The 27,458-nt window shown below is 40.6% G+C and overlaps 1 protein-coding gene across 5 annotated transcripts in view; it reads left to right on the plus strand.

Moving 5' to 3' along the window:
- The window catches only part of agap1 (ArfGAP with GTPase domain, ankyrin repeat and PH domain 1), a 142,472-nt gene that overhangs the window by 57,710 nt on the left and 57,304 nt on the right, over nt 1–27,458 (plus strand). For 3 of the 5 annotated variants that reach the window (XM_026933394.3, XM_026933391.3, XM_026933393.3), the window contains exons 2-7: nt 15,364–15,422; nt 17,672–17,759; nt 20,123–20,137; nt 22,844–22,929; nt 23,889–24,030; nt 24,888–25,022. In XM_026933394.3, coding sequence (XP_026789195.1) covers nt 15,364–15,422; nt 17,672–17,759; nt 20,123–20,137; nt 22,844–22,929; nt 23,889–24,030; nt 24,888–25,022 — 525 coding nt within the window. The remainder of the gene's footprint in view (nt 1–15,363; nt 15,423–17,671; nt 17,760–20,122; nt 20,138–22,843; nt 22,930–23,888; nt 24,031–24,887; nt 25,023–27,458) is intronic. The other 2 variants (XM_026933395.3, XM_026933392.3) reach the window with 1 other exon arrangement.

Genomic DNA, 27,458 nt, shown 5'->3' on the forward strand with positions numbered 1-27,458 from the left:
AGGAGGAAGTTTCAAGGGGTTTATCTTGTTTTCCTTTATTAAATTAATATGATGATTTAGGCATATATAGATAATAATAAGTGTGCTCATTTTTTAACTAACTAAGCCAAACTCCAAAATGTTACCATTTTCCAGCTTCACCTTCCAGTATTTATGTGACGTCTGTTTGATATTGATTAGTCAGTTTTAACAGATTCTAATAAACAAATCCATAATTTAAATAAACAAAATACTAAAACAAATTAATAAACCACTAAAACGCAAAAAGAAAATTGCAACTGGAGCTCCCCGTCCTTGCTGCTGAAAAGTACCCCAAGGCATTGATGCTGCCACCATCATGCTTCACTGTGGCGATATTAGCCAGTCAATGAGCATTACCTGGTTTTTCCAGATGTAGTGCTTGGAGTTCAGCCCAAAGAGTTTAGTTTTTGTTTCATCAGACTAGAGGGTCTTTTTCTTCATGTTCCCAGAGCCCTTTTAAGTCCCTTCCATATGCATTTTACTCAGGAGTGTCTTCCATCTAGCCACTCTACTATAAAAGTCTGATTAACAGAGTATTTCTGAGATGCTTGTGTTTCTGGCAGGTTCTCCCATCTCTGACGTTCTGTTAGAGCGGCCATGGGGTTCTTGGTCTCCTTGGGTCCTTCTAGTCAGCTGCCATCTCAAGATAATCAAAGCACACTGTGCCTTGGCCAAGGGTCTGATTACTATTACATCTAAATGAGACACTTGAGTTTTTTATTTTTATTAAATGTAAAAAAAAAAAAAAAAAATTCTGAAAACTTTGTTCCTTTTGTCATTATGTATAGGTTGATGGCCAAAATAGTCAATTGAATCCTTTTTAAATTAAATCTGTTACAAACTAGTGTGCATAAACAGAATGGGTCTGTTATTGAACACATATAACGGATGAACTGACAAATAGAGAAACTGTCTGCGCTTGTTTTACTTGCAGGTGTTTCTGGAATTTTTGTGATGAGGGTAATAATGTAGTGCTTCTGTGTCTTTTTCAGTTTGAACATGCCTTTTTTCATTTTAAACCATCACCAAGAAATATATTACACAATTTTGAATGATCAACAAATGTTTTGGATGCCTTTAAGCACATAGGCTTGTAAATCTGATAAATCCAGCAATTCTCAGCATGGAGGCCATATTGAAGAGATGTACAAGAACTGCTCAAGGCCTCTTCTTCTTTGCATGTTCTGTCCTAGTTGCTGCTTTGCTATAGCCTGGACCTGAGCTCATATAGAAGACGTCTGAGAATCGGTCTAACACCAGCACACTGCCTGACAATTTGAGTCGAGATTTTGGTATTAAATTAATGGTTTAGAGAGAATTTTAATTGACCATTTTTCACCTCAATAAAGTTGACAAGCGTTATTTAACTAGTAATACCATTTGTATCGAGGGAGTTTCATAAAACAACAGTGCAACTATTCTCTTGTTAAATTTGTTGCTAACAGTTTATCATACAGTTTCACAAACCACACAAGCAAGTATGTTGTTGGAGTGTGAGTCGTAGTTTGAATGATGCTAATCGGTAAATCAGCTAGTCAGATCGTTAATGTTCTGACGCACAGCAATTCTTTGTTGATCCAGCACATTTAAGGCAAGATGGCCCACTTAGTGTAAATTAAAATTGAGCCATTTCTCTGACACTCGGCTGCCTCAGGCTGCATTTTTGTGATGCAAGTGGATGATCTGTTCACTTTGGAGAGGTAGGTCTGAAATTAACAAGCTAAAAGACTCCAGGAACTCAGCTAGGATGTGGTGTGACCTGAATAGTTATGACTGTTAATCCTACGATGTTGTAAATTCAGGAAGAAGAGAAAGAGGTTTGGACTGGGAGTGATATGTTAGCCGGTAGTTTGAACACTTAGAGAGAGAATGAGAGAGAGCTTTTCCCCGCTTGCTGGTTTATTAGCCGTGTTGTGTAAACTGTCTCCCGAGTGAGGGAATGTGTGCGTGGGTTTGTGTACATTTGGTGTTTTGGTATGCAGCTGTTGGTTTCATTGAAATGTGAAGGGTGTATTAAGGTACTTTTTGGCTACAGCCTACAAAGTCAGACATGTAAACATGAAAGATGCCTCCAAGAGCAGATCTCCTTCACTCCCATAAACAGAATTAAGCAGGCAGGTGTGAGACAGTTCCTGTGTTTCTCAGCCTGACATTATTGCGTAGCTAAATACAGAAGAAATTCAGCCTAGCTTGGCTGTGTTTTTGAGGACACACTAATGCTCAATGGCTATATCCCTCATTCCAAGAACAAAAGAAAAGCGAAGGTACAAGTATATCAGAGTGTATACTTGTTATATTAATTTGTTAAGCTGTAGCATAACTGAATACAGAGGAGGAGCAGTGCTACTGAGGACCTGTGTATCCAAGCTGCAGCACTAAAAGTCTGTACAGATGTGACAAGAGTTGTGTCTTGGGTATATCTGAACTCCGTGTCCTATTTAAAGCTGGTTGCTGCTGTGTTTTTGGGAGTCAGATGCATAATTTGGAGGTGTGACATGTCTGAGTGTGTCTTTGCTGTGGTGTTTGTAGCTTCTGGACTTTGTCGATGTTACCTGTGGTGCTTTGGCAGCGCGTTCAGTCGGGCGACTGCGGGCAGTGATGACTCCGATGACTTTACACATATTATGGCAGTGAACAGAAGAAGGAAGAGATGATGGAAGATCAGTGATAATGCTGAGACCATCTCTGTATTTATCTCTTTCTCTCTCGCTGTCTCTGTCTCTGTTGCTCTTTTCTTCTTTCCCTATGTGCTGCAGGCTTGTTTTAGGAGAATAGCGGAAGGTGGAAAATGCAGCCAAGACCAATTTGACTTTAGAGGAAGTGGAAAAACTCTTTATTGCTTGTGCTATTTATCGGCCTGCACAGATGTCTGTTTTAAAATTCTAAGCCAATCCATTGTCTCGGGAAGGTGGAGGTGAAAGTAAGGGTGGAGACTGAAAAAGGTGTGCTTGTCAACACTGTAATCATGCAAACCAGGATGGCTGACAAGTTGCCGAATAGACACCAGTTAAACATGTATCTTTGGGTCATACGTGTGGAGAACAGATGGCATGCAAGTACAAAAGCAAACATGTCTTGCAAAGCAATAATGGTTCAGTTAAAGATCTTGAGATAAAGTGCCTCTGAAATTAAAACTGGTGTTTCAGAGCTTTTTGTACCCGTCCCTTAGCCTTATGGACACCAGTATGATCTTAGATCTGGGGGACATGCAAACATACAAAAAAAACATATTCCAAAACATTTAAATTTTATAGATCACCACCTCCAGTAAAATGACTTGCAGCAAAACAAAGTTTTTTGATGGTTCATGTTTGTGCAAATCATCTTGATCGTCCAGTTGCTCTCTAGAACTATATATGTACCATCCCCCAGAGACGGGTCTTGCTCCACAGTAGCAGAGCATCAACATCAGTTCAAAGGTGCGTCTTTGTCTGTGCGTCTTCCCGCACACTATCCCCTTTACCAATCATCACTTGGTTGAGGGAAAAATGGCTGGAGTTTATTTGTTTCGAAGAGGGAGGAGGTTGTATGAGGTTGCGGTTATGTGACACTTTTCTGAGGTGTTCGGAGATTCAGCTTGGTCCATGCATCTCGAACGCTATTGGGTGTTGTGTAAGGCAGTCAAGCACTTTAACTTCAACGCCATCATTCTTATTTCCTGTTTCTGAAGGGAGTCTACATTTAGTTACATTTATATGATTTAGTTACGAAACTAAATCATGCCTTTTCGTAGGGACTAAAACTGGGGCGCAAATGCACAAGACAGCGGGATTTTAGAGTAGTGTTGTTGGCGCTCATTTTCACTGAAATTTCTTCAGGTTTCTGAATGACTGTCCCCAGTCATGTGTTCTCGTTAGAGATCACATCTGACCCCAAAAGACTAGACAAAATCACAAACACTACACCATATTCTACCGTTCTACAGGAGATACCACACACAATTTCCATTATCCTACAGAATACACATGTGGATATCTATCTGAACAAGGAATATTAAGCACATAGCATAGCATGTGTATGAGTGTGGCTGTGTGTGTGTGTGTGAGAGAGAGTTACTTCTGCTGTTTGGCCGGTAGCCATGGTGCCGCCAGTCAACTTCCACTCTTACCCACTTATTCCGTACTATATCCTCTACTGCCTACAACTCACTAACGCTTAAAATACATCCACTTCTGCAGATGTTTTTCTCTCTCGCTCTTCCATTTGTCCCTGTCTGGGCCGTGTTTGAGGAAGAGCAGATAGGTCCTGTTCAGCGCACATATCAGTGTCGCATAAATGTAGCAGTACAATAACGCCTGTCCTTTATCACACCATCAGAGTGTGTATTTGTCTGTTTTTTTTTTTGTTTTTTTTTTACAACTCCAGTTCTGAAGGGCAACACGGTTTGGTGATTTCCCACCCAGTAATTAACAGGGGCAACAGTAGTGTTTGCTAGACTCTGGTCTTCCATGAAGTCATGGAGTTGTGTACCTATTGTGTAAAGTGTGGAGGCTGTGTCCTTGCGTGTGTGTATGTGTATCTCATGAAGTCTGAAATCTGGGACAGGATCAGAGGCTCAGATCTTCACACCTACCTCAACTCATTACCATTCTCCTGTGTAGCTGATGCAGGAAGTCGTAATGTGTCAGTCCAGTGGAAAGCATGCAATACCATGCCTATGGATCACTGCTAGTTGAGAAGAGGGTGTGTTATAGATAAGATATCACAGATAGCTCGTTTAAATGTGTTTGATCAGAGCTTCCATTTCATGAGTGTGAGCATTAGACTCCACTGGATGTCACCATTAACGAACCTCTCATCAGGGTAAACTCTGAACTCTATTGCTGTCTACCCTCTTACGCATACATGAGCTCACAGAAGGCAATGACTGACAGGGGAGAGAGAGAGAGTATGGCATCCCTTCCATGCTGAGAGCAAAATTTTGCTCCCTTAGCTCCCGGCCTGGGTTGGCTGTCGCATCGGTGGGGTTCGAGCTCTCAGTCTCCTGGCCACAGGGTAAAGACTTTTCTGTTGCAATATTTTTAAACTGTTAAAGGCATATCCTATTTGGGAAGCAGCATAAGGACATTTATCCTCTAAGGTTCCTTAATTAGGCCAGATTTGAAGCCTACCTTGCCCTTCTTGATTAATGCATGTTCTATGAAAGTTGGGTAGTAATTTTTAAAAACAGCACTAAAGGTTAAGAAGGAATCCCAATAGAAGGATTGAAATGCTTCATCCCTGGTCACCTCAGGTCTTTGTGCCAGCAGCCTGACCTGACTAATTTACCACAGACAGCTGGGGTGTGTGTGTGTGTGTGTGCGTGCGCTGACTTTGCTTGAAGCTCGGACAGTGACATTGATCCTGAGGCTGTGAACAGATTCACACTGACACCAGTCAATGTGTGTGCTGTCACATTGACCGCGGCAAACCCACAGAAATCACCAGACATGTGGCCGCCGCATGCACCAGTGATCAGTTAGACGATATATCATAACGTTCCCACTTCAAGCGTTTCAAACTGTCGTCACTTCCTCCAAGTCGTGTTTATGCCCTCTGACAAACTATGGAGCGATTGTGAGTAAATAGATAGCATATGTACTGTGCTCTAGAAGTGGTGATCTGCCGTGTCCCAAATGTTTTCAGAGGGAGCCGTTACACACTGATGTACTGATTTTTTTTTTTTAAATAAACTGTGATCAAATGTTCAGCAGGTTTTGTAATATGAAAATGAAATATTGCTGCATATATGGTTTTCCTCTTGTGATGGGAAGACTGGGAAAACTGGGAAAAAACATGTCTCCCCTCCTCCAAAAACAGGAAACAGCTGGAGCAACATCCTGTAGCCGAGTGGTATCCAGGGAGAGGACCAGTGGCAAACGCGCGGCCATTAGTAGCCCCAGAGAGACGCAGCAGAGAGGCAACAATGCAGGCCAGTGTGTTTTTGGTCCGCTGGGGACGACCGGCTGCATTCTTTCCATTTGCTCAGTGGCTCTTGGCATTGAACCGTTGAACATGTACGAGCAATACAAAGGCACTGCTATTAATCTGCACATGCTCTCAGTCAGTGGGAGTGTGGCAGAGAATGGTAGAGAAATTATGTGTGTTTGTGTGTGTCTGTGTGGTCCGGCGTGCTTTCCCCTGACTTGTGTGGTGCAGTGAAGTCTTTGTGAGTGCGCTGGTCTCTTTTGGAGTTTGTTTGTTGGGTTGCAGTGAAAACCGCACTGGGAACCAAGGCTTCATGTTGCTATTTAGGGAAATGCAGCGCTGGAGATGAAACAGTCTGTTCTCCGTATCTTCAGAGAGCGAGACGGAGCGAGAGTTTAGAGATCTGAGGAGGGAGGATGCTGGGAGTATGTGTGGGTGTGAGTTAACAGAATGGCGTGAAAAGACTCTAGTGGTCCTCAGAGCTGCATACACACATGCACATCAAACTAGAGAGTAAAGCTTTCAACTCCTCACTCGTACATGACTTCAAGTTTTTGCATTTTTATAAGCTTTTTGTACATAATCGAACCAAAATAAAAATGGCCTAAATGTGAAAAAATGCCCAGGGTATTGGGTAGGTAAGGTACTATCGATAGAGGGAAGACTTGATAAAGAGCAATGGAAACTAATTGTATAGATTGATATAGTGACCGTGTTCCAGTTTAACAGCTAAATGTACATGTACATGGGTTTCCTCCACTGGTGTCTCTAAATTGCTCCTTGGTGTGAATGTGTGTGTAAATGTTAGTGTGCATGGTGCCCTACAATGGACTGGTTCCTCATCTAAGGTGTATTCCTGCCTCAATTCCAGTGATCCTGACGTGGACTCCAGATCCACCATGACCCTGACGAGGATAAAGCGGTTAAGATAAATAAATGTAAAAACCTACATAAAAGTAAAAAAGTAACATAGAATGACATAGAATCCATTCCAAGCACAGAATGGTTAAAGTTATGATGAAGTGAAACAAGTCAAATCAGATGAACATAGAGACAAACACAAGGTTTTGGAGTAAGTTGCTAAAGAGTAACACTAGTCTTTAATTTTAGAAGTTGAAGTAGAAACTAAAGCAGTAATATAAGCACAATCTATCAGAAAAACTAGCTGTTACTAAATACCTGCTAACAGCACCGCTAAAGACCACACACAGGGACAGATGTCAGGGACAGGGACATGAACACGCTTGCAGAGACAGAATACCCAGTGTGCTCAACATCCAGGTGCTTGTGTGAGAGAGGAGATGGTCACCGATCTTTACACTACAGAAGTACAGGTCTACATTAGCTGGTCTGCTGAACAAACGCCCGTCTTGTTTAAGCTTACAAACAGTGAAGATGAAACTGAGCAGCTTGTGGCAGCCCACTACAATTAGCTTTTTACTGAATTGTCAGAAAATTCACTTAAAAGGCTTAAATGACATGATATTCAGCTTTTCCCTGCTGTGATCAGCATGCCATGTCTTAGCTTTTTAAACCTATTCTAATTTACATGAATTCATGTGTTGGAAAAATCCTAATTTTTGTTCTACTTTTAGTTGTTCATTGTAAGGAATGCTGTAGGAAAGGACTTTTTTTTTTTTTTTTAAAACATTGCATTAAATTTCTAAATATAACATATTTCATAATTCATAATTCATAACAGACGCTTATTAAGGAATCTTTCGGTGGCTGAATCTTGATGGTGTTCTGTTGAGCGTATGTGCGTTACGTATGTTCTATACTGTATGGCCAAAGGTTTGTGGACACTTGACCATGACATCCGTATGTGGTTCCTCCCCAAACTGTTCCCACAGACTTGGAAGCACACAAGTACATGGAATGTATTAGTATGCTGTAGCATTACAATTTCCTTTCACTGGAACTAAGGGCCTAAAGCTGTTCCAGCATGACAGTGCCCCTGTGCACAAAGCGAGCTCCATGAAGACATGGTTTGCCAAGTTTGGAGTGGAAAAACTGAAGTGGCCTGCACAGAGCTTTGACCTCAACCCCACTGAACACCTTTGGGATGCCTGAAAAAATAAAGCTCTAATCCCTGACATCAGTGCCCAACCTCACTAAAGCTCTTGTGGCTGAATGGGAAAATTCATGCACCGTGTTCCAAAATTTGGTGCAAAACCTTTCCAGAAGAGTGGAGGTTATTATGTGAGCAAAGGGGGGGACTAAAGCACATATGGGTATGAAACATTTGGCCAAATGTTGTATGTTATACTCTGTAATAAATTCATTAGCTAGATTCATTAGACGAATCATAAATTCATTAGCTAGCCCACCAGGCAAGTCAAAACTCCAACATGCTTACCCAGTCTCAATTAACAGAGCTGACAAGCAGCAACTAAAATAACTGAACTCAAAAGTAAGACAAGCTAATTGTGAGCTTTAATACAGACTATGGAAAAACAAGTGAGTACTTAAATCCCTGAGATGAGTGACTTTATGTAGTCATGGACTTTATCCTCTGCTGATAACGTCTCTGGTGATGAGCCATCGCGTTAGCTAACGTTTCAGCTTTGAGCTGTGGTGTTTTCTCTTCGCACGTACAGACGTGATTTGAATTTGGCTAGCGTCTTAATTTTCACTTTATGAAGTGTCGAAATGCGACGTGACTGCGTGTTGAGCTAGCATTAGAGTTTAGCATTATGTAACTCTGCAATGTTTCCACATCTCTTCATATTCCTGATTCTGGAAATAATGTCTGGGATCTGTTCATAATAATTCATATCCCTAATAAAAATATTTACTACCAACAGCCAGACCACATCCTTGGTGTGTGTGCGTAGTGCATGGTGACGGGATTCGGAAAAGAGTAATGCATCACAGCATTGAGAAATATATGAACCAGTCAGAGCGCGTTACATTTAAACAAACATCAAACGTTTTCTTTTACGAAAGTTCAAGTGGCTTCGTCATTTCAAACATACACAGCTGGTACAGTACACAGTGAAACAAGACAACGTTCCTCCAGGACCATGGTGCTACATAAACAACACAGAGCTACATGAGACTACACAGAACTAAATATGACTACAAAGACGTACACAAGACTACATAAAATGCATGTGTGCAAACGTGTGCAACAGTGCAAGACAGTACAACAATTACTAAACAGGACAGTAGGCACAGTGAGGACAGTGCAGCATTGACCAGTACACAGTTTGTGTGTGGAATAAGGTGCAAAGATATATTACATTCTAATAATAAATGTAAACATAACATACTAATTAGCAGCAGTAATGCAGGTGGGCAATACAGTATTTTGTTTATGGTGTTTTAGCAGCAATTTAAGAAATAAATGTGCAAAAATTGCAGAGGTAGTGGAATGGTGTTCAGTTGAGCGTATGTGTATGTGTGTGTATGTGTGTGTGTGTGTGTGTGTATATGTTTCGTCAGTCCAGCCTCTGAGTGTTGAGGAGTCTGATGGCTTGGGGGAGGAAACTGTTGTACAGTCTGGCCATGAGGGCCCGAATGCTTCGGTTCCTTTTGCCAGACTGTAGGAGGGTGAAGAGTTTGCGTGAGGGGTGCTTGGGGTCATGCACAATGCTGGTGGCTTTGTGGATGAAGCGTGTGCTGTAAATGTCTGTGATGGAGGGAAGAGAGACATCAGTAGAGAGTAGAATTTTCTTTCACTGGTTATTGGATGAGTGAAGTAAACAAACAAAATAAAAATAAAATAAGTGAGTCTAAACATGTAATCTGCTTGGGCTTCTGATTTTTGTCTTTCCATTCACAATGTTTTTACAGGAGAAAGGAAGCCATTTGAGTTTCAAACTGTTGTAGGGAGTGCACTAAAAACAAAGAAGTTGCTGTGTGAAGAGAATTGAAACTGGTGGATTTTAATATGGGCTCCTAGTTAGTGTAAGAAATCTAAGTGATATCAGTGACAGGAAAGCTTCACTGTGGGTAAATGAATACAACAGATAAACAACTTGTTTGTCATTTTGTAATGTCTTTTATACGATACACTCTCATAGTATTTCCTTATTGCTGCTATTTTCCTGTGTGCTGCCGTATAAAATGATCTCATGGCTGTTTGAAATAGGTTTATACTTTCTTCCAGAGCGCGGTGGTTGCTGATGGATCTCCAGCTGAGTTCTAAGTGCACACCTTTTACAGTATTGCTAATTGTAGCTTTCTTTAGCTTTTCTGGTGTTGGGCATTAACTCAGCCGTCATAAATCTGAATTGCATCTCTAATGGACTATACAACATGCTCGCATGCAAGCTGTCACCGTCGGTGCTGCAACTGCTGATGGCAGGCACATTTCTGTGTGTGTGTGTGTGTGTGTGTGTGTGACCTACTTCTTCAGTTCCCCTCAGACTTGAGGCAGCGCCTGTGAAAGCAAGTGCGAGGTGGTTAATACTGTAGGGAGAATGTACAAGAAATGCTTAAACGGTGAAGACACTCAGAAAGCCGCTGAGTCTCAGGGATTCCTGAATAAGATAAGATACACATGCAGTCCTAAACCAGAGTCCATTCAGAAGGTCATGAGCTCAAAAGCCAGCACCACCAATCTGCACCTGTCATAGCTGAACCTGCGCTTCGACGTAACAAAGCCATGAGGAAGCTGGTCCCTGTGCTGCACTTCTACATCTGACACCAGCAGCTCTTTGTCTGGAAAAGCTAATCTCATGTGCCTCGGAGGTTTCCAGGATCATCATCATGGTCTTCCTTTCTTCTTCTTCCGAGTTTCCACTTTCAATCTGCTAAAGGCTGTCCTCCTACACATTGTTCCATCAGTGTGTTCCCGCAATCCATTTTCTCTTTACATACACACACACAGACACACACACACAGTCACTGTATGAGCACACACTGTATGAGTGGTTGTGCACAAGCCCATAGCTGCTGTGATGTGAGTCGTGTTAGATCCCAGACTGAGCGGGTGGGAAGGCTATGCGGGTCATGGGAAAGTAGAAATGGATAAGTGGCCGATTTAATAAACAAGCTCCTCCCCACACACACACTCTCTCTCTCTCTCACACACACACACACACACACACACACCTATCTGTAGTAGGCTACAGTGGTGCAGATTTGATTGGCTACCACAGTACAGTGGAAGGACCAATATTGAAAACTAAAGTTTACTGTAGTGATAAAAGTGCTAGGCTTCAGAATACTGTGTTCTCACCAGTAATAAACTGTACCAGGGTTCATTTGGATGACGATAATAGAGACCCTGATTTTTTGACAAACCAGAATTCACATTCATTTATTCATAAATCTGTCAGAGTTAATGAACAGATATTCTTATGAGAATAGAAAATGTAGCGTAATCTAGTATTTTTCTACTGAAATTGCACATTCTTCCTGTCGGTTGGATCACACCTGCTTGTTTGATGTCATATAGAGAAATAATGAACAGAAATATTCAACACACAGCAAAAGATTTACTGGATGTCAGGTCAGTGTTTCATCCCTGCTGCAGCAGCACACACAAATTAAAATCTTATTGGATTAAGTTTATGTGCTCACACTGGCAATGCATGTTTATAATAATGTCACAATTAGTACAAATAGTTTTTTTATGCTCTATTTACTTAACCAGGGAGTGAAAACACAGAAATGACTGCTCCATACGAGAGCGACGCCAGGGGTAAAATGAAATGCAGCAGTCGTTGTGCTGTAAAACACGCTTAACATTATTGGAATTTTAAATGTATTATTTATATTATCTGTTTCTTCTACCATGCGCTGCCTATCTGAGTAAAAATTGTCCATTCTTGATGCATTCTATCTTGCATGTCACAACAGTGTTGCCTTTTTTTAATCAAAATCCTGGCAGACGTCGCTTAAAAAAAAAAAAAATTCTCACTTACGTTGTCACTGAGAATTTGAGCCTTTGAGAATGTTAATATTTTGTTTGAATGCCGTAGAGCTCAAATTATTGACTAGAGTAACAGGATGATTGTTTACACTTTCCTTCAATTTGGAAATAGATTGCATGTGGAATTGGGAAGACTGACCGAGAAAAATAATTTGACCTTGGCCTGTCAAGCTCCCGTCGCTGATAATTAGATTAGATCAGGTGTCTGACAGACTGTCATGGATGTATTCATGAGTTGCATTAGCGTTAAATCGCTCAGATAGGGCCTTTCATTTAAAAACTAGATTAGTATTTGTGCTGCGGTGCTGCGATGCTGAGATCCGTGTCAGTCAGTAACAAGGCTTCGAGCTGCTGTGCTGTCTGACAGCTTCCGTCTGCTCTCAAGCCTGGTTTATGCTTTTGGTAACCGCTCAAGACAAACGTCTCGAGCGTTTCTGGTTTAACAGAACAATAGGAGGATCTTAGGCTGTCCTTGGAACAGGTGATGTGTAGGACATGAGAACATCTGTACAAACAAAATTGCTTTATCAAGCTTTGCTAGAGATAAAGATGTTGCATGTTTCTGTGTGAACTCATCTGTGGAAGATGATTAAAGTCACAGTCTCAGAAATCTGCCTCCGTAAGAAATGGCTCCATCACATTGACTTTGGAAAAAGAAGAGAGTAATGCCTAGAAACAAATCAGAAAATGTAAGAAAACGCAGTCGATGCTACTTGATTGATAAAATAGTTTAACTCCTTACACGATGGTACAACAATAGAATTCTTGAATATGATTGGTCAGAAGGCATTGATTAATTTTCTTTACCTGCAGCTTCGACAGTAGTTCCAGTTACATGGTAAAGCACAGCTCCATGCTAATGTTACTGTTTCTATAGTAACAGCTCATTCACCGACTAATAAAAACATGTTATTTAACGAAGAAAAAAGTATAAACATTGATTTGTTGAAGCTTTCTGTAAGGAGACATTTAGTTAACATATTTGAAAGAAGACTCGGGTGTCAGCTCAGGATAGAGAACTTTGCACTTTGTAGTTTCTCGGTAACGTGACAAGCTGCATTTTTCACGCCTGCACCACTGAGTGGGGAGGCATTATGTTTTAAGATTGTCTATCCGTCCGTCTGAGATTCTTGTAAGCAAGATATCTCAAGAACCAGTCGTTTAATGTTTGTAGGATTTATAAGAATTTATTCTTGTAACCAGCAGATTAACTCATTAGATTTTGAAATTTATCCAAACAGGGTCAAGGTCGCAGCAAGGTCAAATGTCTGAAACAGTTTATCTTCAGTAGCGTCCTTCCTGTTTGTCATACAAAGATGCTACTTACACGTTCATGGTCAGGAACTCAACGCCCATTTTCATCACTGTCTACGATTTTTTGCCATCAGTCCATCTGTCAGAGATTTTGAAATTGACCCAAACAGGGTCAAGGTCACAGCAAGGTCAAATGTCTGAGAGAGTTTTCCTTTAATAGCTTCCTTCAAGTTTGAAGTATATTTTAAGGATATTTGTGGCATACACATTAGTAGCAAGAAGGAATAGACTTGTTGGTGGTGGAGGCATCGCTGTCGTCACAGTTGGTGTCGAGCTCGACTTCTGAACTTCAAGTGAGAGAAAACAGAGAAGCTGTTGAGGGACTGATTGTTCATAGCTGCTCTAACGTAAGTGATAACAGGAACTAACTTGTTTCCTGGACGTTGCACTACATGAAATGTAAATTTAAACTCATAAAAAGTGCAATATTAGTAAGGTAACTACTCTTTTGGGAAATTGCTGTGGTGTAAGGGGATAAAACACTTTGTGCTGTTATATTTTGTGCTGATGGTGTTTTTTCAGGGTGTATCAAAACCTATACCAGCATGTTTTATTCCTTACTTAACTCTGTACTTGATGTAATAATGATCAGTGCTGTTACTTCACTGCTTTTTGGGAAATGTGACTGAGAAACGTAAAACTAATAGGTGCGTTAGCTGTAGCAATGCAGTTTCTGAAATCGGACACCATCTCCTAAACCAAAGCAGTGGAGTTGAAGCTCCTGCCAGTTCCCACCCCCTTCATACTAATGAACGTAGAGGTGGAGGGCTCATCTGGACTTTCTTTCAAAGGGTGACTTATCTCTGTAGTGCTTTTGGACTTTCCAAAGGTTATCCATGGGCTCACAGCTTAGTGCTTTAATGTCTGTCTGCTTGCTGAAACTTTAAAGCGGCTACTGTTTTCGCTCAGCTATCATCTCACAGAGAGCACACCAATTTCTCGAGTGGTTTTGTGTGTGTGTGTGTGTGTGTGTGTGTGTGTGTGTGTGTGTGTGCGCGTGTGCAATGTGGGTATGAAACCCAGTATTTACACCAGGTGTTCTTTTTTGGGAAAACTTTTTGGAAAAATTTCTGCGACCCTAATATTTTTTAAATTTATAATAACAAGATATATAATATAGGACTACTGTAACACCTGAACATTATAGTATGTCAGTAACTTATGTAACGTAAGTGACTGAAATCACTGGCTAACTCGTCTAGAGAGAAGTGTGGTGTGATATGGCCTAAGTGAGTGGCATTATTATTCATACACTTGCTGCGTATCTTATGCACATCCAGAAGATTTAAAAGTGACATCCGCTAGACAGCATATTACAGCCAAAACCTCTCAGTCCATCAGGGTTCCAATTCGATCCTTAAAATGTTTTAGTGATTTTATGCACAGCAGTGTTAAACACACTGACCAGCTCTGTCTCTCTTAAAACTTTCCGCTGTCGTCATGATTGTTGTCATGGGCTGAGTCTTAAATTGAAATCTGTGACCTTAAATTCAGAAGTAGAAAATCCAGAAGGCTGGTAAGCCTCAATAACGGTCTAGAAGAGTAAATATGTGATTATTATTATTTTTTTCTTTTTTTGCACCTTCACATTGGTCATAGATTTATTATTCGTCATTTATGTTTATGTGCCAGTTTTGCAGAGGGGCAAACATGTACACTTCAGTTTTTTTTTTTTTTTTTTTTTTTTTTTTTTTTTTTTTTTTTTAAAGCTGGTTTTTTTTAAGTCAAACCAAATGTGAGTAAAATTTACCTGGTGGAAAAGGCAACTCCCTGGACACACAGTGTGAAAAATGTGCATTTGCTTCTGGTGGTGGTTACTTTCACTTCATGCCAACTTGATATAATTGAATTTACGAGCCTTTGTGTTGTAAGCCATTAGAATACATAAAAGCCGGCTGTGATCTCTCTACTGGTCCAGTAAAATGGAGGAGCTTCTTGTTAAGTAGTGCGTTTTTCGTGGTGCAAAAAAAAGAAAAGTTATCCAACTTGTCCATCGACAAACGATAAGGTTTTTGTGATAAGTTTCCTCATCTGAGCTCAGCATGGGTGGGTTTAGTAGGGTGGGATTGGGGGTGTGTGTGTAGATTGAAAGCATCTAATTAACACACAGTATTAATGCTGAGGTAGTGAGAGTGTATGCTTTCTGTTTATACTGTAAAGTGGCATTTGTGTGCTGCTCGTGTAATTTTGTTGCATCATCAATGACGTGTGTGTGTGTGTGTGTGTGTGTGTTGCAGATGCCTTTGTGAACAGCCAGGAATGGACCCTGAGTCGCTCAGTACCAGACCTCAAAGTGGTGAGTGCTGCCTCCTGTTCTTCTCCTATTCTCCACAGATCAGTGTAACTAAAATATCTCATGATACTTGTAGTCATTTCTATGATGCACAATAACCGTCACCCCAATATCACAATAACTGCCAGCAAAACTGTTGTTTCGTTAAAAAAAATGCATCTGATAATACTTAAACCAAAATCAATTATTAAAAACTGAAAAGAAAGACCAATTAAAGATTGAGTAACAATTTAATCTGCTGCTTATAGTCAGAGTTAGTAATTGTTATTAAAACATGTACACATTTACAAAAAATATAAAGGTGCCTGCGATATCTGAAAGTGTATTGTGACGCAATTTATCAACATTTGATATTATATCGTAATTATTTGTCATATTGTCCAGCTCTAGATTAAAGCAAATTGCACTTCTGACTTCTATACTTCCTCTAGAATCTGCTTAACCAACTTTAAACGTCGGCGTGCGTTAGGGATGTGTATTCGGACTCATCATTTCCACATGACATTTCTGCTAGCTTGTGGCAAATGTTTATATTCGTCATGGTCTGTAATGCTCTTACCTTCAGCAAACTGAGGAACAACATCGCTCTTGGTGCTGTTTTATAAAATAAAGCAGAAGCTTTTTCGCTGTTGGATTAAGCTGAGTGTTAAGCTGGGTAAACCATCAACACTTTTCTTTTTGGCAACATGTTTTTTTCCCCTCTGACTTCTTGCAATACAGTGTAAAAATACCTGAATAGTGATTTGTACTATTTAAACAACGGCACCTGGAATGGTTAAGCAACTATTTAATTACTAGTGAACAGCCCTAGTATGAATATTTGCAGGTGTTTATTTGTCAGGAAAAAACTGTCAAGGCATTGGCCTTTATTCAGTTCTTCCAAAGGCTTCACAGAAAAAATGTGGAACAATAATTTCTATTTAGTTGTGAATTGTGCTTGCTGTAATGTGACCATTTGGTCCTGCAACCAGTGCTGGGTGTTATGTATCACAATACAGTTTAAATGATCATGGGCTCACTATATGTTGCAGCATGATAAGATATGATAAGATAAACTTTTATTAATCCCTCATGGGGAAATGAAAGTGTAAGAGCAACATGATGATGACTTTTAATGTGTGACAAGGGAGATAAATAATAATATAATGTATAACAGTAAGTCAGTAAGAATACACAGTGACTGGTAGCAGCATGATATGTAGAATAAATAGATAGATCTATAGATATATCAGAAACTGTGCAGTATGATCCTTTCAAGTAAATAAGGACCAGGTTTACTGACTTGTTTGTGTTTTTTGTTTTCCCTGATGAACAAACTGGTTATAAAACTGTGATGATAACACAATTTGGATTGATGCATTGATTTAAAAAGCAACTAAATGAATCAATGCAACAATTATGAATCAGTTTTTATTGAAAAACGACAACTAGTACATAAAAAAATCATTCATATTTTAGACTGAAGTGTAAATAAGCTAGCAAGGTAATTTAACTAACTCTGATACTTTTAAAGTAGTCCCTCTCTACATCATCATCGTTCACAAATTAACGCACATCAAGTTCGTCACGTGTCGATTGGAGGCTACAAAATCGGAACATATCGTATCCTAGCAGATTTAGTGGTATCATCAAATATCCAATCATTGCTTTATGAATAGAAATTGTTTCATATCAAGAGGAAGCCCTGTTTTGTGTTATCGATGATAGGCGCTAGCACTTCCATGTTCTTCAACATGTGAGCCAATCACAACAATGAGTCACAGTGATGAAAATGCAGATCTATGCTAACCACAAAGTTCTCAGGGTCCCTCAGGCAGTCTGCATTTTCTCTATGTGCAGAACCATTGCTGTGGAGAAATACAGATCGCACATAGCTGTTGTCTTTTGGATGTAGACATGTGCATGTTTTAATTACTGAGTATCGTTAAATTATTATTTAAGCTGTTCCAATCAAGACGAACACAATATTTTAGTCTCTATAACACCGCATCAGGAGTTTGATTACTGACTGAGCAGTGACAGCTCTGAGAGAAGGTGATTGAAAAATCGCAGAATTAGAGTTTCTGTTACCGAGTGAGGCCACACACTGTTATTTTCATGTTCTTCCGTCTTTTAATCTGTCATGTCTCATTCTGTGCGGATCTTTTGTGTCAGATTAACTGATACCACACACTGCTGCGTTTGTGCATCATACACAATGCATTATCTTGTTAACTTGGATAATTAACTTGGATTGTGTGTGTGTTTTGTAGGGTATTGTGGGGAACTTGGCCAGTGGGAAGTCTGCTCTGGTGCACAGGTATCTGACGGGGACGTATGTTCAGGAAGAGAGCCCAGAAGGTAAAAACTGATTGTGTGATGGAATATTGTGGTGTAAAGACCTGCAGTGTTATATGCACATGAGTGTCAGAAGTGAACACAGCTGTGTCAGCTTCTCATCAGGAGACGTTTACACAGAGAGCAGAGGCGCTTTCAGCCCTTTCTGCTGGGTGAAAGTGGGACAGTACTGTTACTCCTGATCCATCAACGATGTCAGTAACTCTCTTTTGCGCTCTCTCTCTCTCTCTCTCTCTCTCTCTCTCTCTCTGTCCGCCCTCCCCCTTGTATGTCTCTATGTGTTTGTCTCTGTCTCACACATTCTGTGTCTGTCTCTTGCACTCTGTCTCTGTTTCTTGCACATGTGCCTCTCTCTTTTTTCTTTCTCTCCTTCTGCATCTCGTCTCTCTCTGACTCTCTCTCTCGTGCTTTCCTTGTCTCTCTGTCTCTTTCTCTCTTTCCCTGTCTCTAACTCTCCTGCACTTGCTCACTTGCTCGCTCTCTCTCTATCTCTCTCTCTCTCTCTCTCTCTCTCTCTCTGCTTTACTCCATGTATAATTGAGTGTACATGCAGCACACAGCCAGATTCACTGTGATATGCTTCCATCTCGAGGCTCAGCTTTCAGCAGAGCTGTGTGTTAATATTTCATTTCTTTAGTAACGTTAATGTTAGGTCAGCTTCAGCGTGCTGTAAGCTTCATGAATCTCCATGACTTTGTGTGTGTAGAGAAATATGTTTCAGTGAAGGCAATAATAAGAAGAAGAAGATAAGAATAAACAGTGTAGCAAAGTGATAAAACAATTCCCCCAAAATTAACGGACAGGTGTACGTAGTGACCACAGGGTCAGGCTTCAGCCTTTCTCTCTCTCTCTCTCTCTCTCTCCCCGTTTCCCTCTCTCAGTGCTATAAAAGCTCAGGCGTTGCATACCAGTGGTCAGCAGTGAAATCACTCAGAAAAAAAGATGTCAGTGATTGTATGTGCCGCTCTGGATTCTAGCAGCCGGTGCCAAAAAGAACAGCACGCGACATCAGAGAAATCCGAACCGTCCCCTCTGATTTCCTGTACTGATTCTACTTCCTGCTTTTTAGCGTTATGTCACAACTAACTTGAAAAACAAAATTGCAGAGTTGCTGTCTCTGTAACCTGACCTAGAGTGAGAAATGTTTTCTCTCTGTTTCCCCCCCTTTCCTCAATGTTGCCTTTTGGAGTTTAAAAATAGACTCTGAGAGTTTTGGTGTAGTAACCCCAAACCCCAAAACCACTTTCTAGCTCCGGTCCAGACTTTTAGCTGGAGCCTGCGCCGATGTGGGCCAGCCGTACTGTGCTGCTTAAAGAGCCAGCGCCTTTCCTTACACACTGCATGAATGCTCACAATCTCATTGAGATTTTATCACTGGAGTGTGTGCGTGTGTGTGTGCATGCTTATCTATCTGCTATAGCTCTGAAACCCTTACAACGTTTATTCAACATTTCAGCAACACTGCCACAACATTGAGGGATCCTGGAAACAGCTAAAGGCTCTTTTTTTCCAGCACATGAAAAAAAGAAACTTTTAAATGTGCCAATGATTTCCTTCCTGTACAGAACACAGATGTAGACGTGCTGCGCTTATCACAAGTCTGAACAAAACAAGGAGTTTTACCTCCATCTGCTCTCTCTCTCTCTCTCTCTCTCTCTCTTTCTTGCTCTTACTCAAGCTCTCTCTTTCTCTCACTTTTTTGGTGTGCTCTGTTATTTTCTTTTGCTTTTTTACTCTCACTCTCTGTCTCTCTCTATTTCTCTAATCTGGCTCTGTCTCTGTCTGTCTCTTGTTTTTGCTCTGTCTCATTCTCTGTGGCTTTCTTTCTTTATTTTGCCCCCCCCAAACACTCACTCACTCACTCTCTTTCTCACTGCTGTCTCTCTCTCTCTCTCTCTCTCTCTCTCTCTCTCTCACTCGCTGATGTGTGTTACAGGACAGATTGTATAGGCGCCGTTGTTGAGCCGTGCTGAGCTAAACGTCTCTGTGGCATTTTTAAAGTTTGATTTGACTCTCTTTTCCCCACAGCCTCACTGTGCAGTTACTAATAACAATAAATGACTGATTGTCTCCTCCTCTTTTGTTGTACTCTATATGTATATCTTTCTTTCTCTCTCTGTCTCTCTCTCTCTCTCTCTCTCTCTCACACACACACACACACACACACACACACACACACACACAGAAACACACACACACACAGAAACACACACACACACAGAAACACACAGAAACATACAGACACTTGCCCTCTGCTAAGTTTAATTGGTGCTATTATGACTGTGCATGTTTAACTGGCTTGCCTCTTTTGATTTTTGCTTCTTTTTTATTTCTCTGCTCTTTCCTTGGCTGCTACTGTTAACTAGCTGACGTGGATGCAGGTAATGACTCCCCCCACTTCTTTCCTGTCACTCCTTTATCACTCTGTCTGTGTCACTATTGCTGTGGGGACGCACAGTCTTTCCACACTAAAGGAGCGGGGCTAGGCGTGTAGCCTCTTTTTTCGTGGCTTGGCTCCATTCAGGTTTTTGCCCTCTGTACCCTTCTGAAATAGCAAACGTCCCATTAAACTGTTTTGCTCTATTTTGGTTGTGCTCGGCTCAAGAGTTATTATAGCTCCAACACAGCAGCATGCATCTGCCAGATGAACTTTAAAAAAAAAAAAAACAACAGCCACTATAAAGGAGGTATCGCGCCATCCTCTCTCTGTCTCTCTCTGTTTTTCTGTCTCTCAGTAACTCTGTTCTTTGCCATTTCTCTCCATTTCACTCATTTCATCATGGGATTATTGTTAGAAGTGCTGGTGAGGACTGCGAGAGGCCCACTCTGAGACTCGGTTTTTCATCTCTGAAGTGTGTATCTAGAAAAAAGCAGTGTATGCTGAGCAGTTACACACTGTGGGGTTGTGTTCGTCTTGTTCTTGTACATTGACTGGGATGAAGTGATGAAGCAGTGCTTCCAGTGTTACGTATGTCTTTGCAGTATCTAAACTCAGCTGAGGTTACCAGTGTGGCTTGTTTGTCTAAGATTGTAATTAGTGAGCGGGTGTGTGTGTATCTATAAATGCCCTCCATGCGCTTTCTCTCTCTCTCTCACTCTCTCTCTCGCGCTCTCTCGTTCTTCCTGGCCACCCTACCGCACTAGGGTTATAAATAGATGTGGCCCTCTGCGCGTTTGCCCTTGCCTCTCCTGCCCCGACTCTACTTCCTTTTCCCACGTGGGGGTAAAAAAATGTTCAACCATGTCATTACGGAAAAGCCAACAGGCCACTCCAGCTCCAAGCACCGCACACAGAGACTATCAGATGCAACGCTTTCCCAGAGCTGATACTTCAGAGCCCGTCCTCATCTTTATCTTTTTTACCGAGAACTGAACATTGCGTTCTGGATACTCTTACGTGTTTTCTTTTGGCAGACATTTTTCCCCCCAAAGTGACGTAGAATAAGAATACAATCCTGATTGACCAGAAATAAGTTAATAAACACAAACAGTGAAGCAAATGCTAATGCTCAGCAGTGCTACGCTCAGGATTTAGCCAAACTCTGAATCTTAAAAGTCAAAGAAGCTCATCTGCAATAGTGTTCATCAGTACATCAGCATATAATATCTCAGTTCAAACACACATACTCACAGGGTTGATAAGCTGAATTAACATGAATTAAATTTTTCTGTGGATGTTCCACAACATTAAGAGTAAATATAGACATATAAAAAACATGACGTGTTATTTGTTAATAAATTAACAAACAAATTGCTGTGATCTAAGAGGAATAAAACACAAAAAGGGAAAAGAATCAACTTCGAGTTGAGGCGCATCACATCACGCTTTGTTGTGTTTTATTAATCAGGTGTTCGGCAAACATGAGATCAGAATATTGAATTAGGGCCATTAAAAAGCAAAAATAATCAACACTGAAGAGATTTTAGAGATTTAAGACATTTGTAGCCCGCTGCTCTGCGTTTGGTGAAAAGAGCCACAACATGTTTGGGTGTTATGAAGGACGGCTATCTTGCAGCTGCAGTCATGTTTCATGCACTGTGCTAAGTGTAGCAACCTTCTTTTCAGTGTTTCTCTGCTTTCAGCAGCATAGTGTCTCTCTTCTGTTTTCTTTACGAGCAGAGTGATCAGAGTAACCCGGATGTAATTGTGTTTACACTCTGGTATCTAATCATCTCCATTTTAAACAGTCACTGCTTTTTTCCATCGGTCAGCTATATCACGTTGTGCCCTTCAGAGGATCAGATTAAGAACAGGCGTTATTAATATGTTAATGCTGAGAGCTGAATTAAAATAAACACTTCCTGATGGTGGAAAAAAGACTGAAAGTTCCTGCTTGAAGTACAGATCGTCAGCAAAAGTGTAAATCGTCATGGTTGACGACGCAAACGTCCTTCCTCAGGTCTCTTTAGGGAATGAATGTTTTTCTGCCTAACGCTTTCCTGTATCGGTTCTCCTCTTTAGAAGTCAAGGGTTTGAGCAGCTGGAGGTCAGAAGTGAAAGGTTGGAGGTCAGTACCTCACCTCAACTGTGTCGTAGAAAAGCTCTTTTTGGGAAGAGAGGAGTGTGAAGCTTTTCTCATTTAAACTCAAGCCGATTAGCGGTGTTTAGCTTTGCTAAGGTTAAGACTCTGATTATTCCACAGACCCTCTGTATAAACATAACACACAGTGGAATCCCCTCCAATCCTCTTATGCTTAATTAAAGGAGCCAGCGCTTGCTGTCTGAGAGAGTGTGTGTGTGTGTGTGTGTGTGTGTGTGTGTGTGAGAGAGAGAGAGGTCACCTTCCACTTTCATTCACTCTGTTCTTTCGTGTGGCCTCCACTCACAGCTTACACAAGGGATAGAGTTTTGTGGGTTAACCTGCTACAGGACAAACTAATCCTCAGACTTGGAGTTTTCATCTTAGAAGGTGGAGCTGAACCTTACAATCACAATGACTGTGGTCATAATAAAGAAAATAATAATCATCCATTTTTCCATGTTATCCATTTTCAGATTTGTCATGTCACTCCACCATCCATTTTAGCCATCACCTTTACCTGTCACCACTCTGTTCTTCAGATTAATGGCTGTTTCTGTCCTGTAGGCGGACGCTTCAAAAAGGAGATAGTAGTGGACGGCCAGAGCTATCTCCTCCTTATCAGGGATGAAGGGGGCCCTCCAGAGGCTCAGGTAGGTGTTACAGACACACTTTGCTCACACATACAGATCTTTTCCATCGTAACCAAAAAGCAGTCACATCTACATCTAAACGAGCAAATTGCTCTTATTTTAGATTTAAATCACTTTTGCGAATAAATCACAATTAGTGCAAATTGAGCAAAAGACAGACATGCCACCCTTCCCGCTTTTTGCGTAGGAGCTCCACATTTTAATATTGCAGTATGCTACTGCTAGTTATCCCTTAAAAAAAAAAAAGAAGAAAAAAAAAAAAAATAACCCGAATGAGCAGTCTTCCTTTCCCCAATAAAAATGCCAGATGTGACAATGGACATATAAACTGATTGGACAGACACTCAGGTGTTTTGAACTTCCCTTCTCCCTGCCTCGTGTTAATAATCATTTGGCTGAAGTTGCTGACTAGAATTTCCGGCTTGAAAGATGCAGTTCCCTCGCTTTCTCTCACAGAGCATGGAGAATGTTTTGAGTGTTTGACAGATTTTATGAGAAATAAAACCAGTCAAATTATGTTCGACATAGCTAACATTAGACAAGTACACAGTTAGCGTCAGTTAACTGTATTTATTAGGGATATTTTGAGAGTGCTTGCAGACCCAAAAGTCTAGGAGCTGGACCTGAACCAACTCCTCCTATAAGCTTAACCCTTAACCTTAACCTGCGAGATGTTCTAACAACTCCCTGAGCCTGAAACACACCGAGTCGTCTCCATCTCCTGGGCTGTGGGCTTCGGCTCTGCTCAGGTAGGAGGAACTGGAGCAGATTCGCCTCCATTGCCTGGACTTTTGGTTCTGTAGTGAGGGGTAGTTGGAAATTTTGGCTGCTTAAAACGGCGTTCACCAGTTTTAACCAAAAAAAAAATTAGGCCTACAACAATGTGTCTAACGTTGTACAGCACGTTAATTAAACCAGAACACTAAAGTATGTTAACTTGCTCTCTGTTTGTCTCTCAGTTTGCGTTGTGGGTGGATGCAGTGATATTTGTCTTTAGTCTAGAGGATGAGATCAGCTTTCAGACCGTGTATCACTACTACAGCCGCATGGCAAACTACCGCAACACTGCTGACGTGCCCCTGGTGCTAGTGGGAACTCAGGGTGAGTGGAGAAGAAAAAAAAATTAATCTTGTTTTTTTTTCATCAAGGAAAAACCTTCATTTCGCCTCATTACAGCATTACACACGTACAAGCTGATAAAACCTGAAGCAAAAAATTGCATTCACAGGGATTATCATGAGTCTTTGTCACAAACATTAGTTCTTAAGAGTTTTATAAGAAATGTTTTATACTGTGTGACTGAATCGTGAGCAGAAAGGTTCAGTCACTATTATCTGAAAAATCTCTCTTTGCTGATAGGAAGTGTTTGCAAATGAGTTAAGAATATAATCTGCACAAACCGGAAGATGGCTTGACCTGAAATCTCAGCTTTGCAGTTATTATGCCGCAGTTTCTGTCAGAAATGTGACACTGTAGCTCCCTCTACTGGCTGAATTTCAGTACTGCGCTAGCTCACCATCCTGCAGCTGACACAGATTACACTTTTATTTACAGTATTAGTGAATATTAAAAATAAATGGATTTTATTAATAAATAATCTAAATATACACATTGCTTTAGGTACATTTATATTATTTATTAAATGATTATCTGATCTGCCAAGAGGTCCGTGAGTAATGAGTTGTTTTTTTTCTAACTTGCTATGCATTATTATTAAGCAGGATGCTTTGTACATATCTATCCATTTTATCAATTTTTTTAATTTTATAGAAAGCCACCAATCAGAAAGAATTTTATGAATGAAAACACAGCTTTCTTTTCTGTATGTGGACACTAGAGGATGCCGTGGACACTAGAGGATGCCACACACACAGCCTTCAAACAAAAACTTTTCTGTTTCTGGTGGCAAGACTTTTTATGTTTGAACGCAATCTCGTGTGCTAATTTCCTGTGTTTAGATGCTATAAGTGCAGCTAACCCTCGTGTTATCGATGACGCTCGAGCGCGCAAGCTCTCCAACGACCTGAAGAGATGCACATACTACGAAACCTGTGCCACCTACGGCCTTAACGTGGAGCGCGTCTTTCAGGACGGTAAGCGCCAGTGTTTTTATGCAAAAAATGTTTTTACTAGATTATGTTCACTGGGATTCTGTGCTAAGACTATTATTTTGTGCTTAGAAAAGAGCACATAAAGTTTGTGATGGATAGTCAGCTCTGTATCACACCAGTTAATGTAGGAAGACCGTGAATTAGGAAGGCACTACCATCAAGGTGACTTGTTATAGAGTAGCTGTTAATCATGCACTGATTGCACATTAAATGCCGTGCACACACGGCTGAACTGTATGCTACATAACTGCACCAGTGCACACAGTGAACAGTAAGGAATCATTTTTACATTTACGGCATTTGGCAGACACCCTTATTCAGAGCGACTTACATTTATCTCATTTATACAACTGAGCAGTTAAGGGTTAAGGGTCTTGCTCAAGGGCCCAGCAGTAGCAGCTTGGCAGTGCTGGGATCTGAACTCACAACTTTCCGATCAGTAGTCCAACATCTTAAGCACTGAGCTACCCCTGCTGTCAGGGAGTGTAAACTAAACTGCACAGACCCCCTCAGCATACATTCTCACATTTTATGAACATAAGCCAACTATTCAAATATTAAGCTAATTATTTTAAATTGTCCACTAATATTTTGGCTGCTTATTGTAAACATGCTGTTCTTTTTTCTAAATTCCTGAAATTTCCAAGGATAGAACACATTATATCCAGTTTGATGATAATTATAGGCTGACATTGTTTGGATAGGCTGAGAAGGATTGGATTACATCCATTCAAATCAGGTTTACCAGTCAAATGGCAAATAACTATAAAATTCAATAAATCTAATAACTGATAATGGTGGCGTGTAATTTCCTGGGGTTTCCTTTGAGAACCCCAATTTGAGAACCTACTGTACTAGATACAGTCCAAGAACATACTGATGTTTAAATGATTTATGTTATTATTTAATTATTCAATGTTTCTGTAATTTTCTAGCCAAAGTTTTTTTTTAAAGCAAGTGCTTTTTGTTTATCTGGTCTGTTTAGATTTGAAGAAATCAGCATAAATAGAAAACAAATTAAAAGTATGATTTTTTTTAATTCAAGTGAGTTAAACTAAACAGGTGAGGAATCACCTTACTGTGCTTTGCTGAGTTTCTGTTTTCAGACCTCATCTGATTACAGCTTGTGTTTAAATGTGTTCATTTTTTCATTCAAAGTTTGTTCAAATTTATCCAAAAGACAATTCAAACATACAGTGGCTGTTTTGCAAAACGATGTTCCCCCACTGCCTGTGAGACATTTTCAGAGAGCTGTAGGAGAACCAGAGACAGCCAGAACTAAACACAAAAGTGAAGTTCTGTAAACAAATATATATATTTGTATGTACACACACACACACACACACACACACACACGCTTAAGTGTATTTTTATGTTATATAGGAAAATAATGAATGATGGGGTGATGTGGCCCAAAGATGATTATTTTCCTAAAGTGTTTCATTCCTCCATGATTGCAAGCCAAGAGTCTGGGTGGGAGGGATGGCAAACTCTCCTCCCATCAATCGCTGCCAATCGTGGGCATATGTGAGCTCATGTATATGGAAGAGGGCAGACAGCGCTTTCCTCTGAATGTGTGACACAGCATAAGCAGCAGTTTGAAGTCCTGGGGAACACTGACACGTGTCTTGGAGAAGGCATGTTACCCGACACCCTCCTGGGTAGAAAGTCTTCCATCCTGTGTCAGAAGTTTACCTCTCACTTTACCTCTAACTTCACTATATCATCAATTAAACTCCTTTTTCATCCATTCATGTTGCGTTCCCACCATCCAAACCCCTGTGTAAGTTGTTACTGTAGAAACGATAATGTATTAGGGCAAGCGCATTAATATAACTATAGCTATTGTCAGAGTCGTGCTGTTATAGAACATTAACAAACACCTTCTGACCAATGAGAATCGAGCATTCAGCAGCACTGCTGTATGAGGAGAAATTAATGTCACTTTCTGATCTGCACCATAGTGTGTGAATGTGATCTGTACAGTATGTGTTTTGTCCACTAGAGGGAGCCAAATGTCAACAAATGAGTACTCATTCCTCTTCCCTCACATATGATAGGATGTAATAAGAAAAGATATCTGTTGAAGATGAAGCTATGTGCATAGTTTCAGTTTGGAAAACCAGTGCAGTGTTGATGTAGTGCTGATCGTATCTAGTTGCATCTGGCTTATCTGTTGAATAAAGCGGTTTTGAACACTATTCTTTAGTGTTTTCTTTACAGTATACATCTGTGTGTGAAAAAGTGACAGGTGAGTGACAGATTTCTGTCTTTGGGGAAATCAGGTGGAAGAAAAAAGCATTTAGTGTTGACTCCTTAGATTTGGTTGTGTCTGTATGTATGTAATGTGTATATGTGTGTGTGAGAGTGAGTGCTTGTCGCAGTTGCAGGCAGCTGTGGAGGAGAAGCCGAGCTGTC

Source organism: Pangasianodon hypophthalmus, chromosome 2 (genome assembly GCF_027358585.1).
Source record: "Pangasianodon hypophthalmus isolate fPanHyp1 chromosome 2, fPanHyp1.pri, whole genome shotgun sequence".
Lineage (NCBI taxonomy): Eukaryota > Metazoa > Chordata > Actinopteri > Siluriformes > Pangasiidae > Pangasianodon > Pangasianodon hypophthalmus.